Source organism: Terrapene carolina, unplaced genomic scaffold (assembly GCF_002925995.2).
Source record: "Terrapene carolina triunguis isolate 2854851 unplaced genomic scaffold, T_m_triunguis-2.0 Scaffold24, whole genome shotgun sequence".
Taxonomy (NCBI): domain Eukaryota; kingdom Metazoa; phylum Chordata; order Testudines; family Emydidae; genus Terrapene; species Terrapene triunguis.
Window position 1 is genome coordinate 3,434,639 of NW_020664375.1, and position 17,401 is coordinate 3,452,039.

Genomic DNA, 17,401 nt, shown 5'->3' on the forward strand with positions numbered 1-17,401 from the left:
GCCTAGTCCTGATGGAAAATTAGAAAATCATAAAATCCATGTAGCGCTCGTGGTTACAGTTAAAAGCAAACTGATCTATCTATAGGCTAGCACTTTAACTCTTCCTAGAAGAAGAATATTTGTAAACAGGGGCATCATTTCAGAAAAATTCTGGTGGGAGGCAAAGTTGTGTCAGCATATAGAACATTCTATGTGATTATGTTATACCCTGCAAAGCTGGGGCTGGAGGGAAATGGAAGACATAAGGAAGCAAATAGATCTATGAAAGTTGAGGGGGCAACTGCCCCTGAATCCCGTAGCAAATGATGTTCCGGTTAGTAAATTGCTCAGGGAGTTTTATTTTTTTTTTTTAAGTTTTGTTTTTTTAAATGAGCCATGTTGTTATTGGTTAATTTTGGTCAGCTGGCTAAAGGAAGGATTGATTTTTGTCACAGGTAAAAGATTTACGGTGTTTCTTTGATAGCCCGTTTAGATTCCTCACAATGTTCCAGAATGGTCTGTTTGTCAACCCTGGTATTTCTGGACAATGTATTTCTCTGTGAAGCCCCAACAGGAATGCTTATTCCCACCAAAAAGACCCTTGAACTCAGGAGTACCATCTTCTGATCCATGTAAAGCATCTTTCTCCTAGCACGAATCACTGAAGGGCCCAGATCTGTACAACACCCTGCCTGGCTAAGTCAGTTGGAAGCTGTTGATTACCTGTCCAGCATTTCTTTGAGCCACATGTAAAGATTTTGACCCATTACGCACAGAATACCAGGGATAGACTCATTATTCACATTTCCGACCACCCCTTTTTGCACTTGCACAGTATAAGAAGCTGATCTGCAGCTAGTTTAAAACACTCTGTGCAGCAGATTTGTAAGGGTGCCTGTTTCAGTATCTGTAGCAGTGTAATCTCTCTAGGAAAGTTGTCAATCACTTGTGCTGCATTCATGTTTTTGTTTCAACCTTTGTGTTTCAAACATCTATCGAGTCAAAGAAGGTAAGAAAAACACCCTTATAAATACTGAAGCGCCATATGCTTGCGGTGATCTGTTTCAGTCTCCTGCCAGTACTCTGAACTTTTTTAACAGTTTGGATTTTCTGAAAAATACCTATGCACAGAGCTGGAGGGCAAATGCCCTGCTACGCAGAGCTCTCTATTCTTTAGGGCCTAATCCCATTCCTGTCAAACTCCATTGCAAACCTTCCATTGACTTTAGTAGCATAGGAAAACGGCACTGAAATACACCTCACCATCCAGAAAAGGACACACCAGCATTCTAAATAGCTCTTCTTCCCAAATCAGATGCTAAAAAGCAGAAGCAGCACTGAAGAAAGACACACAGAAGAGCAGGAGACTGGAATATTCCACTGCTGCAGTAACTTTTAGTTTGTATTCTTCTTGCCTGTTCACAAAAACACATTTAACTGCAAATTATACATCTTGGTCTGTGTGTCAGTGCAAATCTGCTAGAGTTGCCCTGTCGCACACCTGTCTCTGAGATTATAAAATGTTTTAATTTGTTATTTGATGGACAGTAAAAAGCGCTCATTTAGGACCTGATCTGAAGCCCATCAAAGACTACGGACTCCCCTTAATGTCAATGAACTTCATATCAGGCCCCTTTATTGTACTTAGCATTGTACAAACAGCTGACAAAAGCACTTGATTATGCCAAGCGGAGACAGCCAGGCTCAGGGTCTCTTATCTGTAAAAGTTCTCCATGCTCACAAGCCAAGGGAAAGCATAATTAATGTCCCTGTGGACATCTTCAGGAAAACAGTGAGCTCTTAAGTTAATTGTTATTATTTATATAGGGACTGACCCAGCAAAAGCACTTAAACATGCATGTGACTTTAAGCACACGAGTGGTCCCACTGAAGTGGGGCCATAGTACTCAACGTATGCTAGATTATGGTCTTTTTATTCTGGCACATCACAACTTCTTCCTAATGGGGTCTCCGATATACAACATTGGCTTATAACGTACTTCTTACACATAAACAATCCCGACGAAGCTCTTCATTATAGTTCTTTTCCATGCTCCAAGTTTGTGTCTTTCTCTGTCTGGGCTCCATTAGTAAATCATTTAAATGCAATTAACCCAATTCATATTGAACTATAGCACTGCTGATGCGGTAGTATATGGTTTTAAAAAGTAAACCAATTGGGTAGCATGACACTGTGTACTACACCATGGGAGATGTGGATACAGAAGAGATTGTTGGGGGTCTGATTTTGTGGCCCACACATTAGGAACATGATGAAGAGAAAGGAAGAAAGAGGAGGATGAGACAGGAAAGCGGGGAGAGGTGATGGTGGCCTTTGGTTGTAGAAGCATCACCTGTTGGGCAAACCACAGAATGTTCTTGGAGGAAGCTGCCCATCCTGCAAGTGTGGTGGATCCTTCTTCAGGAAGGGTCAACCTCAGTGGAAAAAGAAAAACCACACAGACACACACATTCAGATGCTGAGGAGAGGACACTATTGCAAAGAACCCGCTCCTCAGCATTATCTAGACAATTATCCCTTTCTGTTCTCAAGGAACAACATTATTATAGAGGTACTTAGAGTGTAGTCAAACCTTCAGAACATATCAGATATGTATCAAGTACAATCTCATGCTAAGGAAACAAAGTCATTTAATTTTCATATTTTCTCGCACAATGAGTCAAATCCTGTGGTCCTTTGTTTTCAAAGATGGTTGCTCTACATGAGGCACTTGAATCCATATTGTTGCACATAACTGATGATTTATGTACTTTGTTTAGTTGCCTAAAATGGATATATAGGTGTCAAAATATGGATTTAGGTGCTAAAGTTTAGGCACTCGTTTAGTGACAGCTACAGTCTGGCTGTAATGATAACCCCCAGGGATGTTAGAGGAGGAAAAATGAACTGCATGACCTTTTTCTTTCTAAACATCATTCAGCCAGTGAGTTGTCATGAAGTCCACTACTAATAATCATTTCAACTGTCTAGGGCTGGATAATTCCCATGCTACATGAAAACTGGGCCTTCGGTCCTTATCTTCTGAAGTCAATACGAGTTTTACCTGAGGAAGGGCTAAGCAAAAACCAAGTAAGAACTTAAAGATTTGGCTCAGAGTTTGTTATTTACCAATGCAACTTGTTTGCAAATAGGGTTGGCACCTTCATGTCCCAACTCTATTATATTTATTTGACCCTATAATTAAGTAAAACAAGTTGAATTGACATCACAATTATTTGCCTGGCAACACATTTTGAGGTTACAAGGAGATGACTTCACTATAGGATCAAGAGAAGGGAAAGGAATCTTGGGTGTGAGAGAAAGCTTTTGTTAAAACACAAATATCTTCTATGAGACCTATTGTCACAATAATAGCTCTTGCACTGTGATGGAAAAGGGACACAGGAATAAATATATCCCAAGTTTTTCTCTCACTATAAATATTCTCTTTTTTCTAAGTTGGCTCTGGTGTGAAAGTCTTTCTTTAAATCCCCCCTCTCTTCTTACCAAAGAGAGAGAGAGCAACAGCACAACCAATGAGTTTTTCAGTTTGGTATTATTCCTCAATCCAGTCTTGTCTAGCTTGAGACATTGGCTACTGTACAGTAAAAGCTTCAAGCAGCAGATCCTCAGCCTGTGTAAATTGTCAGAGCTCTAGTAACTTCAGTGGAGCTAAGGATCTGCCCCTTGATGTCATGTGATGGGGGAAAAGGGAGAGACACTGAATACCAGCAGTTGCCCTTAAAATGTTTCCAATACCTTTGATAACTAAATAACATGACTTCAGCTCATGCAGAATTCTCTGTCCTAAGTACAGGGATACTTTGTATATTTTGAGGTAATAGTATGTAGTTATCAAAGATAAAACTGAAAATGTATTAGGGCAACCACTATAATTTTAGATTATTAATTGTTCAGATAATCAGGGGAATTTTCTATATAATTAATATGGAGACACAATCCTGTTTTGGATAATTAAGAGTTTTAGATAATGAAGCTTGGACAGACAGAAAGGCACACAAAAATGTTCCTTTGGGTGGAGGTGGGGGTCTTGTACAAACTAGTTAAGTGATAATGCTCAGTACACACTCCTATCTGTCATGTTCAAACCATTCATTGGATATGAAAAGAATCACCATCAGAATGAAATAATGAATCACGTCCCAATTGTGGTCCTTCAGTCATGGTCCTGGCATTTGACTATGAGCTACATAGCTCATAACAATTTGATTCACTCTTCATCCACAGCTCTAAGAGTTCTTATTTAAAACTGGCCATTAATGACAAGATACTCTCCAGCAGACAGGGGCTACCCTTTTCAGCCTATAACACCTATCTATCACTAATGTCTATAAGTGTCTGTGTACATTTGGCCCCAATCATTTTCTACTTTTACTGAATTATATCCTGCTCCAGAATTCAGCTGAGTATATGCCTGCCACTTGTCACTACTTCCTATAGTACTCCTGGGGAAGTAATGGTCAAGGACATTGGCTCTGCCTGGTCGACCACGGTAATGCATATGTAAGCCATGGAAATGCTCACTTCCCAATTTCAGGCCACTTAATCTGTTTCTTTATATTAGAGAAAGACATTGGGGACTCCTTGAGCATGCTCAATGGAATCCCTGTGATGTAACTGTCAAAAGCCTGGTTGCTATATATGGCAATTGTTCAAGACAGATTAGATGGCATACAACAGATGGGCTGCATTCTGGATTTGTCTACCCACTCCCAACCCCAACCTCTGCCTCTCCTATTCATCATTGTGCAATGACGTTCAGATTACTGCTGGAGTAACTATTGGACTTTAGCCATATTCCAGGTGGGTGTCAGTGTGGATTTGAAGCTGGACTGAATCTGGCATTAGGAGCCATGGAAGAAGCTTCCATGAGCTCTCTACTTCTTTGGCTTTGACTATCTCACATGGAACACCTGTTTAGGTTGATCTGGGTGCTGGGAAGAGATAGACTATCCTATTCAGTATATCGCCATTAAAAGGAGCCAAGATCCAAATAAATTTACATAGTTTCCATGTTGTGGAAGGCTATGGGTATTTATTGTTCAACTGACCCTCCCAAAAGCTAAATGTTTATGAGTAGAGCCAGCTTTAACTGCATATAAAGTAATCTGCCACTTAGGGGCACCGTTTTTTAAAACTTTGCAGAGACAACGGTCTTCTGATAGTGGGGGGGGGTTACAGTGAGGGCAGTGGCTTCAGCATATGTTACTGAGCATGCTCAGTCCATGTAAGCATGCTCAGTACAAGCCAAGCAGCAAATTGGGGGGCCATGTGACCCCATCCCTCCCTGCCCCCCACATCACCTCTGTTTGCATGCCAGGCAACCTCTGTAACTCATGGGCTAGGCCTATTTCCTTGTACAACAGTGGTCCTAGAGGGGAAGGCAACTGGTGGTCGGATCCTCCCTTGCAGAGAAGCAGCACGATCCAGTAATTAGTACACGACTGGGATTCAGGCTCTGCCATGGCCTTGTTGTAGGCAGATCAGTTAACTCCCCTGTGCCTCAGATTCTTTATCTTTAAAACAGGGATATGATACTTACTCACTTTGGATGAAGTACGTTGAGATCTATGGATAAAAAGTATTCCTACATATTGTTATTATTCTGGCAGCTCTGGGATCTGTTCATCCTGAGGCCAGCCCAGTTTAAGAAGAGATTCTGTTTAAGATGCTCCATTTTTAAATTGTAAACCAGGGCTTAGTTTCTAGTTTTTAATTAGTGCACTTTGTGACAGCTACAGTCTGGCTATAATGATCACCCCCGGGATATGAGAGGAGAAAGAATGAACTGCATGACCTTTTTCTTTCTAAATGTCACTCAGCCACCAAGTTGTGATGCAATCCACTACAAATAATCATTTGAACCATTTAGAGCAGGACAATTCCCATGCCTCGTTCGCTATCCAGTTCACTTTTCATTTATTTATTTATTTGTAATTTCAGCTAAACCGCAGTTAAAATTGTCCAGAACTTGTCTGCCAGATCAAGTAACATATATCCCTTACCATCAACGCAGTTCATTTTGAAGGGCAATATAACTAAGAGATCGAGAATAGAATGACACAATAAGCAGTCATATGCAGGAATGGAGCCATCCTGTTTCCAAATGTCGACTCTAGTAGAATATAGTATCTCCAGCAGATGGACCCCCGTTGTTCTCTCTCTGTGTCTTTATTGTTCACTGGCAAAAATAATAAAACTCCCATTAGTCCTTATTCAGAGCAGAAGAAAGGCTGAGCCTGAAAATATACCCCCCAAAGTATCCTTTCAGGGGGAAAAAAGGGTTCATGTCTCCAGGGTTTTGTCTTCAGCACAGACCAGCAGATGGATATCTTTGTTTTCACAATCAGCACAATCCAGGGCCTCAGTGTCTTTCATTTTCTACCTCTCAAATCCAACCCAGCTTGATGAGCCCTGGTAGTAGGAGTCCTTTAATAGTGTGCTGGTGAGTTCTCAGTGGCTGGGGTTGCTTTCTGGGAGCAGTGTCCCCCCTCTCCTCATTGCAACTAGTGTCCCCCTAGGAGTTGCACTCTTCACAATGGCAGGACAGGATGTAGCGGTAGGTAGCAGTGAGCCTCATGCCACCTGAGCAGCGCAACCTCATTGCTTTCAGCTTGGAGGTCTGGGGCCGGCAACAGTGGCAGGTAGAACGGAATGGTTGTTTTAGGACTGTGCTGAAGGAGACCATCGGCTCAGAGCGTGATGTCTGACTGCAGCGTCCCTCGCAGCGAGCCAGCAGCACCATCTGCAAGATAGAACAGAGAAGGGTTAGGAAACATACACACACCCCATCTGTGTAAGTGGGTGGCCAAGGAATACAGACATGGAGTTCATTCAAATGTACACCTCTACCTCGATATAACGCTGTCCTCGGGAGCCAAAAAATCTTACCGCGTTATAGGTGAAACCGCGTTATATCGAACTTGCTTTGATCCACCGGAGTGCGCAACCCCACCCCCCGGAGCACTGCTTTTCTGCGTTATATCCGAATTCGTGTTATATCGGGTCGCGTTATATCGGGGTAGAGGTGTAATTGAATTTAAGTGTCTCAGGATTAACTGGGAAACACATGGTAGAGGCTCTTGACTATCTAGTATGATGCATAACAGTAATAATGGACTGTGTCCAGTCCAGATTGTTCAATGTTAAGTTGTATTTTATGTACAGTAGTTTAGAAGAGAGCACCATCAGCATCCTTGAGTTCTGGACATCATCATCCATTGCTTGCATTTCAAATACAGTTGTATGTGCAATTACTGCAACTGTGCCTTGGCCTGAGCTCTCTGAAAATCAAGACCTGAAATCATAACTGACCAATCAGGTTGAGACTCTTAGTTGGCTAATATTTAGCATTTCTAGTTAATAAAACAGGTGGTCACCAGAGCTGGCTTTTATGGTCTGTGAATCCCAGAAGTGCATCCCTTAGAAATATAAAGGAGAATCTCAACTTTCTTATTTTTTAAAGTAAGTTTCTAGACCTTTTCTTTGCAAAGATCACCTTAAAGAGGTAAATCAATATAATGTAATGAAGATATAATGTAATGAAAATATAAACTAATATAAACTCTTTGCTGGATTTGAAAGCTTATCACTGACTTTTCCTAACAATATTAAAGGCCCACTGGTCTGTCTCTTCTTCCACTGAATGAACTGTGAATAGACGAAGACATATTACAGACCTTGAAAGAACTAAAGAGCTTCCATGGTGATTACCCATTTATTTCCCTTCCAAACAATCTGCTGTCCAGCTGTGAAGAAGAGTAGAAACTGTGTTAGGCCCTGTCTAAAGGACAAAAAAAAAAGGCTGCTTTTTAAAACCATGTTAGCTACAGGGCCGGCTCCAGGCACCAGGCACCCAAGCTGGTGCTTGGGGCGGCACCTGGAGGGGGGCGGCGCGGCGCTCTGGCTGCCGGGGGGAGAGCCGAGCCCCAGACGGGGCTCGCCGCCCTCTCGCCGCCCTGCCCCCGGCACTCTGGCCGCCAGGGGGAGAGCCGAGCCCCCGCCGGGGCTCACCGCCCTCCTCCCAGGGCTCCGGCCGCCCTCCCCTCCGGCGCCCTCCGGCCGGCTGGAGGCTTTTTTGCCTGGGGCGGCAAAAAAGCCAGAGCCGGCCCTGGTTAGCTAACTCGAGTTAAGGGTTATTTCAAACCACAGTAGTTAACAGTTTATGTAGACACAGTCAGTATTTAACAACTTTAAAGCTACACCATGGCCAACCTGCATGATTTTACAGCTGGTAATTGCTCTGCCTACATGAGGTGTTTCAAACTAGATCAGCAAAGTTTAGATAGCCAGGACAGAGTCATAGATTCCAAGGCCAGAAGGGACCACTGTGATCATCTAGTCTGATCGCCTGCTTAGCACCAGCCATTGAACGTCCCCAAAATTCCTAACTGTGTCTAGCTCCAACTTCCAGCCACCAGACTGTGTTATACCTTTCTCTGCTAGACTGAAGAGCCTTCTGGTATCAGATGTCTGTTTCCCACGTAGGTATTTATAGATTGCGATAAAATCACTCCCTAACATTCTCTTTGATACTAAATAGATTGAGCTCCCTGAGGCATGTTTTCCAATTCCTTATTCATTCTTGTTGCTCTTTTTCTGAACCTTCTCCAATTAACATTTTAAGTTTATTTTTTCCCCCAGTATCCCGAGAATGCCTAATTGTGCCACTATGTCTTTTATCTGATTGCAAGAATTCTTTTTCAAAGATTAATAGAAAAGCATTTCAACTGAAATGTTACATGATCCATCATGGGATACATTACCATGCAGTGAAGAATACCTGTAAATGATGGTGTTCTTAGCACTGGAATGTTTATACATTTTTGGCTCCACTGTCCTAAAAAAAAAAAAATCTTTAATCTCACCACTCTCTGCCTAGACCTGCAGGTGTCGCCAGAAGCAGCAGAAAACAATGGAACTGGGGAACGGAACTGGGGACAGGAAAATATTACACAACGTAACTGCAAAGCAGATTTTTTTATGTGCCAGCAAGAAATCTATTCAGAGCTGACACTAATACTAGTCTTCCACAAAAGAAGACTCTTTTTTTGCAATAAAACTGCATCGTAATTGTTTAGTTAGTCTAATAAATTTAACATAGTGATTTTAAAACAAAGTATCACATTCTTTGAAGATCATATAATTGCAAAATTTTGCTCCAGTATCAATGGAAAGATAGGTTTTCTAGTGCATGGTAATTTTTAAAACTATGTTTTTTCCTTACAGCCCCTATTTATAGGTTACAGTCTAAATTTTAAGAGTGGCACTGCATCATGGGAATCATAAACTTTGTAGGGAAAAAAAGTAGTCAGAATTCACATTTAGATGCCCTTTTAAACTCTTGACCTAACCCGTAACTTAACATCCTCCTCATAAATCCCAAACATCACCAGTATATTTTGGTAGGTGTGCAAATGAGCTGGAAATAGCAGGTACTTTAAAAGCTTTGCTTTGCCATTTAATCAACTGCAGCAGCTGTTTATTGCATTGTATACAATAGTGAAATAGAGATTATTACTCCATTAAATAATTAGTAATGCTATGATGGCATAGCGCACTAATAGAGTAAGTGTATATATAGTAGAAATGTATGGGTATTTTATAACTCAATATCCACGTGTGAGTTCTCCTCCTCCCCTACAAAACCAGGTACATGTCAGATTGTCATGCTATTCTGGAAGTACTAGGGTGACCATATTTCCCTATGCTGAACACAGGACACCAGGTAAAATTACTCATATTCAAGTGAGTTCAATGGCAATCAATCAGAGCTATGCAGTACAAACATTCAAATTAACATCAAGTTGACTGAGCCTGTTAAAAAGAAATACTGCATAGTTGGATTCTTTTTATTTACCTTCTTATCTTCAAGGTTTTAGGGTTCACATGGGGAGGGGTCACACACACACACCTACCCCTCCCCCCACATTCACACACACGGGGAGTGGAGACACACACACAGTCCCATACACCTCTCTCACCCGAGGGGCGGGGGGCGGGGGCGGTGATCGACCAACCCGACCCTCCCTGCCTGGCACTCTCCGCCGTCCATGCCTGGCTGGGCCCCCTGGACGGACCTGCCTCTCCTGGTACCTGGTGCTGTGTCTTCCTGAGGCAACACATGGTGGGCACGCAGGGTCATATGCCCCCCCCCACCCCAGATTTCTGCCAGGGTTCATACCAGAACGTGGCCAGCAGCAGTCTTTCAGCACTGTGCAGGGGGGAAGGGATGGGAGCTGCTTCCAGCTGCAGGGGGGAAGGGGTGACCTAACTTGTATCTTTGCAGAGTTCATTTCTTCCCTCCACCCCCACCCTCTGTGTGTCTGGAAGCAGTTTGTCCCTTCCTGCCCTCACAGTGTCGAAAGGCAGCTAACACCTCCAGGCTGCTGCTGGCCACCAACATAACCCAGACGCTTCCAGCTACAGGGTGGGCAGGAAGGGGTTAAGCCTTAAGGATGCATTGTGCACCAGGGCCCAGGGAACCTGACTGCAGGGGCTTCACCGAACTGGGCCAGAGAAGTGGCTCAGCAGGGGAGGGGGCCTAGTGAACAGCACAGCCCTGCACTCCCTGGGGGCAGGACCCAGGGTGGGGGGGTGAGGTGCTAAACCCCTGCCTCAGGGGCTGCTGTGGAGCCTGCAGGTTTGGGGTGTGAACAGGCTGGAAATTGCTCCCCGCCCCCCCGCCACTCCAGAGCTTAGCTGAGGGGCGGAGAGGCTTCCCCGTGCCAGCGCTGTGCGGGGCTTTGGTCCATGCAGGGCTCGGCTCCTTCTGGCCAGCGCCCTGGGCCAGAGGGTCTTGGGCTTTCCTGGGGCGCCGGCCCAGCCAGAGGCAGTGGGGGAAGGAAGGAGCCTGCCAGCCAGGGGCGGCTCCAGGCACCAGTGCACCAAGCGCGTCCCTAGGGCGGCAAGCCGCAATAGGGCGGCCTCCCGGTTGCCCTGAGGGCGGCAGTCAGGCTGCCTTTGGCGGCATGCCTGCCGTGCTTGGGGCGGCAAAATACATAGAGCCGCCCCTGCTGCTGGCCAGGCTGTTGGTGAACTGAGCGCTCTAACCGGGGGCTGGGAGTGGGATGCGCCTCGCCGCGGGGGAGGGTATGGAGGAGCAGCAGGGCTGGGTGGGGGTGAAGGGGCAAAGCAGGGAGAGGACAGCGAGAAGGGAAGCACATAAAGGGCCAATGGGTGGGCAGCAGAGGCAACACGTAACTGGCTGCTACCTGGTGCCTGCCCGCACTCACCAGCCACCACAGCTCGCAGTGCGCAGCCAGTGCTGGCCAGAAACGGGATGAGGGGGGGCCCAGCTGGCCGGAAACTGGCACACAGAGGTACTGCACTGATGGACCAGCAGAGGGAGTGGCCATCCCCTCACACTGCATCTTTGCCCCGCCACCAGCCTTGCATACCAACCCCCATCGATGTTCACTGGACCCCCCGCACTCCGCTGGTAGACAGGCGGCTGGTGAGCCGGGATCTGGCCAGTAGTACTGATGTGGGGTGGGAGACAGAAAATACGGGACAATTTGCCTGTTTTTCAGAAAAAGTCAGGACACCTGCAGGAGGGCTTAAATACGGGACTGTCCCTTTAAAAACAGGACGTCTGGTCACCCTAGGAAGTACATGTTGAGAGAGTTCCTGTCTGCATCCTGTAAAACTTGCCCATACCAGTATTGCCCTGGCCTCTTCTTTTGTCATTCAGTGTTGCACGCATTCTAAAGCAATATGCATTTCCTCACCTTTTGGGGGCGAAACCAGACTTTGAGGCACCTGCTCCCCTACTTGGTGTAAACTTTGCTTGTGCCAATCAGAAACGAACACAAACAGGTTTTGGGCCCCGTCCCCTATGACACTTCTATGATGTCATAGTTGGTACTTTATGGGCTGTCTGCCATGTGCAGGCAGGGAGAGGAGAAAGAAAAACGAATCCTGTGTATCCTGTGTACACCCGTAACCAAGCCTGATCACCTCGAAGCCTCTCTCTCAGCTCACGTGTTTCAAACAGAGTTTCTACGTTTGCCGGTCGTTATGCGTTGGTTTGTATTTGTAAGTATCAGTTATTACTAATTGCTGCATCTTTGTTTATAAATATTGTTAGTAGATATTTTAGTCATTGTGTGTTTTAAGTTTCATTAACTCTATTAGCGAATCAAACGCTGCTCCCTTACCCCTTGTAATTATCCCCAATAAAACTTTAAATTGATTAATTTTAGTTGTGTGTGTGTGTGTGTCTGCAGTTTGCATCGTGACCCATACTCTCCTTGCATCCCTTACCAATATAGTCTATTGCCACGTGCAGCCTGGTAAATAACAGGCCTGCATTTTCTTTCGCCCCTGCGTGCCCGTGGCAATCCACAGTACAGTACCACTTTCCTAATGCAATACAGGAATGACGGGGAGGATCATGATTGCCCCTCTGTACTGGGATTGGATCAGCTAAGCAAAAACCCCATCCTAACTTACAGTCAGCAGGACTCAACTATTCTGAAGGTTGGGTGCAAGGAGCGGGAGTAGTTCTTATAACACATTCAGAGATAATTACAAATGGGCCTAGAGCTTTTCCCTAACTCAAACCATATCCTTTTGGGAATTCAAGCTTTTATTAGTGGTAGTATTTCTCATTTGCACATTTCCCATGACTGGCTGGGTCTGAAAGTGGACATGCTGAAATATGTGTCTTAATTTTATATCTGTAGTACTTCTGGCCTGGCATCGAGCTGGAATTACTGCAAATCTCATGGGATCTTTTTCCACCACCACCATTATCTTAAACATATACTAAAAACTCTTCTTACAGTATGTCTCTATCCAGCCTGGCCTCATCATTCTCAGATGTCACTTGCAGCACTCTTTTGGCACATCCAGAAACAGTGCCTTATGACAGTAATGTAATTCAGGAGGTACTGATTCAAGAGGCATTGGGGATTCAGTGCCTTAGGGTCCAATGAGTCTTGGTGGCAGAGGTAAGATGGAATATAAGACTGGTCAGGGAATTCAATTCATTATGAGCTGAAACAAATGCTTTGCTTTAGGTCAAAGTAGAAGAACATTGTCTTTTAGGGTTGAATTACATTGTCTCTTCTTGGTGTCTCTTCTACATACTGTATATAGTGTATTACTATGTTAGCTTCTCAGTCCTGAGGCCTGTGTTCAACATCCAGTTGAGGTCACAACTGAATGGGATTTGATCAACCGAATTGCATTCAATGGACATATTAAATGTCACAGAAACACCTTCCAAGTGGACCCAATTGGCAGCCTCGAAGGCGAAAACAAAGCACTTGATATATTTTAGGGCATAATCCTTCATTAGCCCAGAATAGACAAGAAAACCTAATAGGGATTTTCCAGCTCTAATTTTGATGATTTTATGATGCAGTAGCGGGAATAACACAGATCAGGAAATAGGCCCATTAGCAGAACTGTGTAGAAAAGTGGCTGTGCAGTGGAACAAACCCATCACAGAAAAAAGGACACAAATCTATGGCTGAAATAGATTATCAGTCTGTGTTCTACAAAGAAATAGCACAACGGGTAACAACACATAAAAAACATACAGATAATCCAACAGAAACTCAGTGTTTCTACACCATATATAAAGAACATACCCTGCCTATATATTTCAAACTAATATTTTATCAGACCATATTTTAAGACAGATTCTGAGGCCAATCTGCATAAGTGAATCTAATATTGTGCTAGTAATGTATGGTAGCTTCAGAATAGTCACTCTCACAGTAGCAATGTACTGGATCTACAAGATCTTAACAATATGAGCTGGTTGAAAAACTGTTTCATAGGAAATTTTCAATTTTTTTCCATTTTGCAGGGTTTGAAATGGACCCATTTTCCAGTTTATGTGAAAGTTCCCACAAGATTTTTTATAGAAACTTTTAAATTCAAATGTTTAACAAAACCATTTTCAAAATTATTATGGAACTTACCGATTTCAAACAAAATTTTGATTAAAAATAGATTAAGATGTCATGGAAGCTTTTGCAAAATGAAAAATTTCAAAGATGTCACCAATTGTTCCATAAGAAGTTCTGTTTTTGAAGACTCATTTTTCATCAGAAAACCTTTTTGTACCAAAATATTCCTCCCAGCTCTATTAATAGTTAAATAATAAATCTATTAATGAGGCCAGAAGAAAGCAGCACTACATCATCCCAATGACCATAAATGCATAACCCAATTAAAAGGGCTGGTATCCCTAAGGATTTAGAGTGAACACATTCCATTTACAATCAGAGAAATCAGAGAAATTTTGCAAGCTCTTGGACAGAAACCAGTATTGCCAACCTCAAAAACTGAAAAATCATGAGTCACAGCCCCGCCTCCTCCCAAAAAAATCATGCCATTGGCTTAAAAATCATGAATTTTTTAAAATTTGCCTTTGATTTCTGAGTCTTTACAGTATACTCACTTCACATTGGCTTTTCTCTGCCACCTGGAGGACTAGACATTTTTGCTTTTAAGTGAAAGCAGAGATTTTGATGCAGTCTCTCATCTCCAACGTTGGGGATTAAGAAAAACATCAAATATTGCAAGACTCGTGATAAAACTGCAAAAGTTGGCAACATTACGAAACTCAGACATTCCAATCCAGGATGCCCACAGGGCAAGGGCATAGCAGAGAGAGACACCCAAGCAATAATATAATGAAAACTGCTGGCTCCTTACTGGCAATTGTGTTAATGCCCAGTGGGCTCCAAAATCCCTGCAGCACAGGAAAGGAAAGTACCGCCAGAGGGGACATGGCTCAGGAGGGAACTAGAGGCTGTGAGTGAGCAGGACCAGTAGGCAGGAGCAGCAGCCTAGGAGCTGTGGCTAAGGCCGGGCATTTTAGGTGCTGAAGGGCTGACAGCCTGGCTGGGAGGGACCAATAGAAGCTGTGGCTGGTGGATAGGGGACACGGGGACAGGCCTGAATGAAAGGACTAGACTCTGTCTGGGGGATCTGCAGGCCAGTATGTGATTACCTCCAGGAAAGGGATAGCCTGATCTGAATATCCCCAGCGCTAGGCCTGGGGAGCCCCACCTTTGTATTCCTGTGCTGACTTGCCATACAGGCTGAGTTGGGACCTGTTGTGTTTATCATCTTTTGTTTGTAACTTGAACTGCACTTTGTATTTCTGGCAGCCCTAATAAAGCAACCCGTTGTTATTCATTAGCAACTGTGGGCGTTTATGGAACTCACTGAGGGGAGAGCTTGAAGGGCACCTACACAGCGCTGGCATTCATTGTTCTCTTTTGTTGATCTGGGGAGCGGAGGAGGCCATTCCAGCTGCCAACAGAGAGCGGGGTGGTCAGCAGAGCTGGGTGAACATTTTTGGACAACATTTTTGCCAAAAAATGCAGATCTGGGTCAATCTAAACATTTTGTGAGTTTGTGTGGAATTCGCTAACTTGTTTCAGTTGAAAAATGAACAACAATTCTGAAAAAAATGAAACACTGACATTTTCAACATGATGTTTCCATTGTTTTATTCAAAATGACTTCTTGTTTTGAATTTTATGGCAATTTTATTTTTCAAAAAAAGGTTTAAAAAGCCTCATAAACACAATGAAACATTTCTTTTGACACAATTATTCCCCTCCCCCTACTCCCAATTTTTTGGTTCAGTCAGTGAATCAAAAAAATCAGTTATTCACACAGTTCTAATGGCCAGACCATTGACCACATGTTTGAATGCACACTGGTCTAACTTTTTCAAAGAAAATTAGGACAGGGAGACAGGGATCAGTAATGGTTCTCTCACTCTATGTCTTCCTTCTTGCCTCCCTTATAATTCATGTCAGAAGCTACTGTAGACTATTTACAGAGGCTAATATAACACTTTGCCTCACAGTTTTCCAAGCTTGAAATTTCAAATGAAAGATAGAAACGTGAGCAAATGCAAAACAGCCTAAGCCAAAAATAGTTATCCCTCTGAAATTCAGTGGAAAAGCAAAATTGAGAGATGAAAAATCACTAGAAACTAAATAGTAAAAAATGTTGAGTAAAGTTTTTCAGACTCTTTTTCATTACTTTTATATAGCTTAATTCTTTACCTCAAGCATAGCCAGTCAAAGTGCATGTCTTACGCGATCCATATTAACTGAGCTTGGCCCAAACCAAAACTGGATCAGAGTTTATAGGAAGTTTGGACTGTGATGATTTGACCTTCACAGCTAGACCCCTCCCTATAATGGGCTGTATCAAAATCCTGAGCAGTATTGGTAGTGGTCAGAGCCCTGGACTTGAACTCAGGAGACCTGGATTCTATTCCTGGGTCTGCTAGCAACCTGCTATATGACCTTGGGCAAGTCACGTCACTGCTCCATGCCTCAGTTTCCCCATCTATAAAATGGGGATAAATGATGCTGCCCTCCATGATAAAGCACTTTGAAATCTCCCAAGGAAGTTTCCTGGTACAGTCCCAACACCACGGGACAGTTCAGATCTGGATGTGAATTCTGTGGCTCAGGTACCTGTCTACATATCACCATTTCTTCTCATTTCTTTGGAATCAAATATTCACTCTGAGTAAGCCTAAACATTGAGGGAGAAAGTTGAAAGGTGATCTGAGATTCCAACCTTAGGAGCATTGTACAAGCAACTCAGCTTTAATCTTGCCCCTTTTAAAAATGAATCTGGTAACTATTGTTCACAGATTCACATACTATGCTGTTGAGAAAGCACGAAACTTCTGATCTAAGCATTCAGTTTCCTGCTCTATGTTTTTTTGGTACTAATATTTCACATCAGAATAATTATTATTATTAGTTGGTTTCAGAAATATTCTTGATAACAAAGTCCTGGTATAAATAGGTACTTACCTTTGAGTTACACTTGTACAATGGATGACTGATGGAATCAACATAATGATGCCTCATACAGCGACCTGGGTCTGAGTCAATCATGAACGAACTGTCTGTTTTACTGTCTGTGTCTCCCATTATTGCAAGAAGGGAGAGCATGGAAATCGAAGCTGCTAGTACATGATTTCCCATTGCTGAAGAACTTCTCAGTAATAACAGCAGAGGGAGGTAGAGTATTAAAAAAACTCTAAATACTGGGACTCAGTTCCTTTCAAGGAAGATGAAAAACCTGGTTTAAGTCTCTTGGTTGTCATTGTTCTTTTTAAGTTGGAGTTTTGTTGAGGTTGTAATCCATCAAAGCATCTTCTACATGGCTGGAACAAAAACAACATAAATTACAGTCCTGAGCCCCCCAGAAAGCCTGCAAGATAAAAACAGACATAAATAAGGCTCAGAGGATTTCTGTTAACCAAAATATTTTTCACTGAGTGAACATCATTTTCACTGTAGGTACAGTATTCGAGATTATGAAGGAGAAGGTCAAGGCCTTGTTACCTTAAGCACTGCTCTATCATTTTAATAATGATGATGTTAACTTTCGTTATCA

At 43.2% G+C, this 17,401-nt stretch overlaps 1 protein-coding gene across 1 annotated transcript; it reads right to left on the reverse strand.

Annotated features, from left to right (window-relative positions):
• Window positions 1-6,518: 6,518 nt before the first annotated feature.
• Window positions 6,519-16,986, reverse strand: LOC112122536 (norrin). Its single transcript, XM_026650023.1, has 2 exons — window positions 16,813-16,986; window positions 6,519-6,746 (listed from the first exon to the last, which is right to left on the reverse strand). Exons 1-2 carry the CDS (start codon window positions 16,984-16,986, stop codon window positions 6,519-6,521), a joined length of 402 nt encoding a protein of 133 aa, XP_026505808.1.
• Window positions 16,987-17,401: the final 415 nt, after the last annotated feature.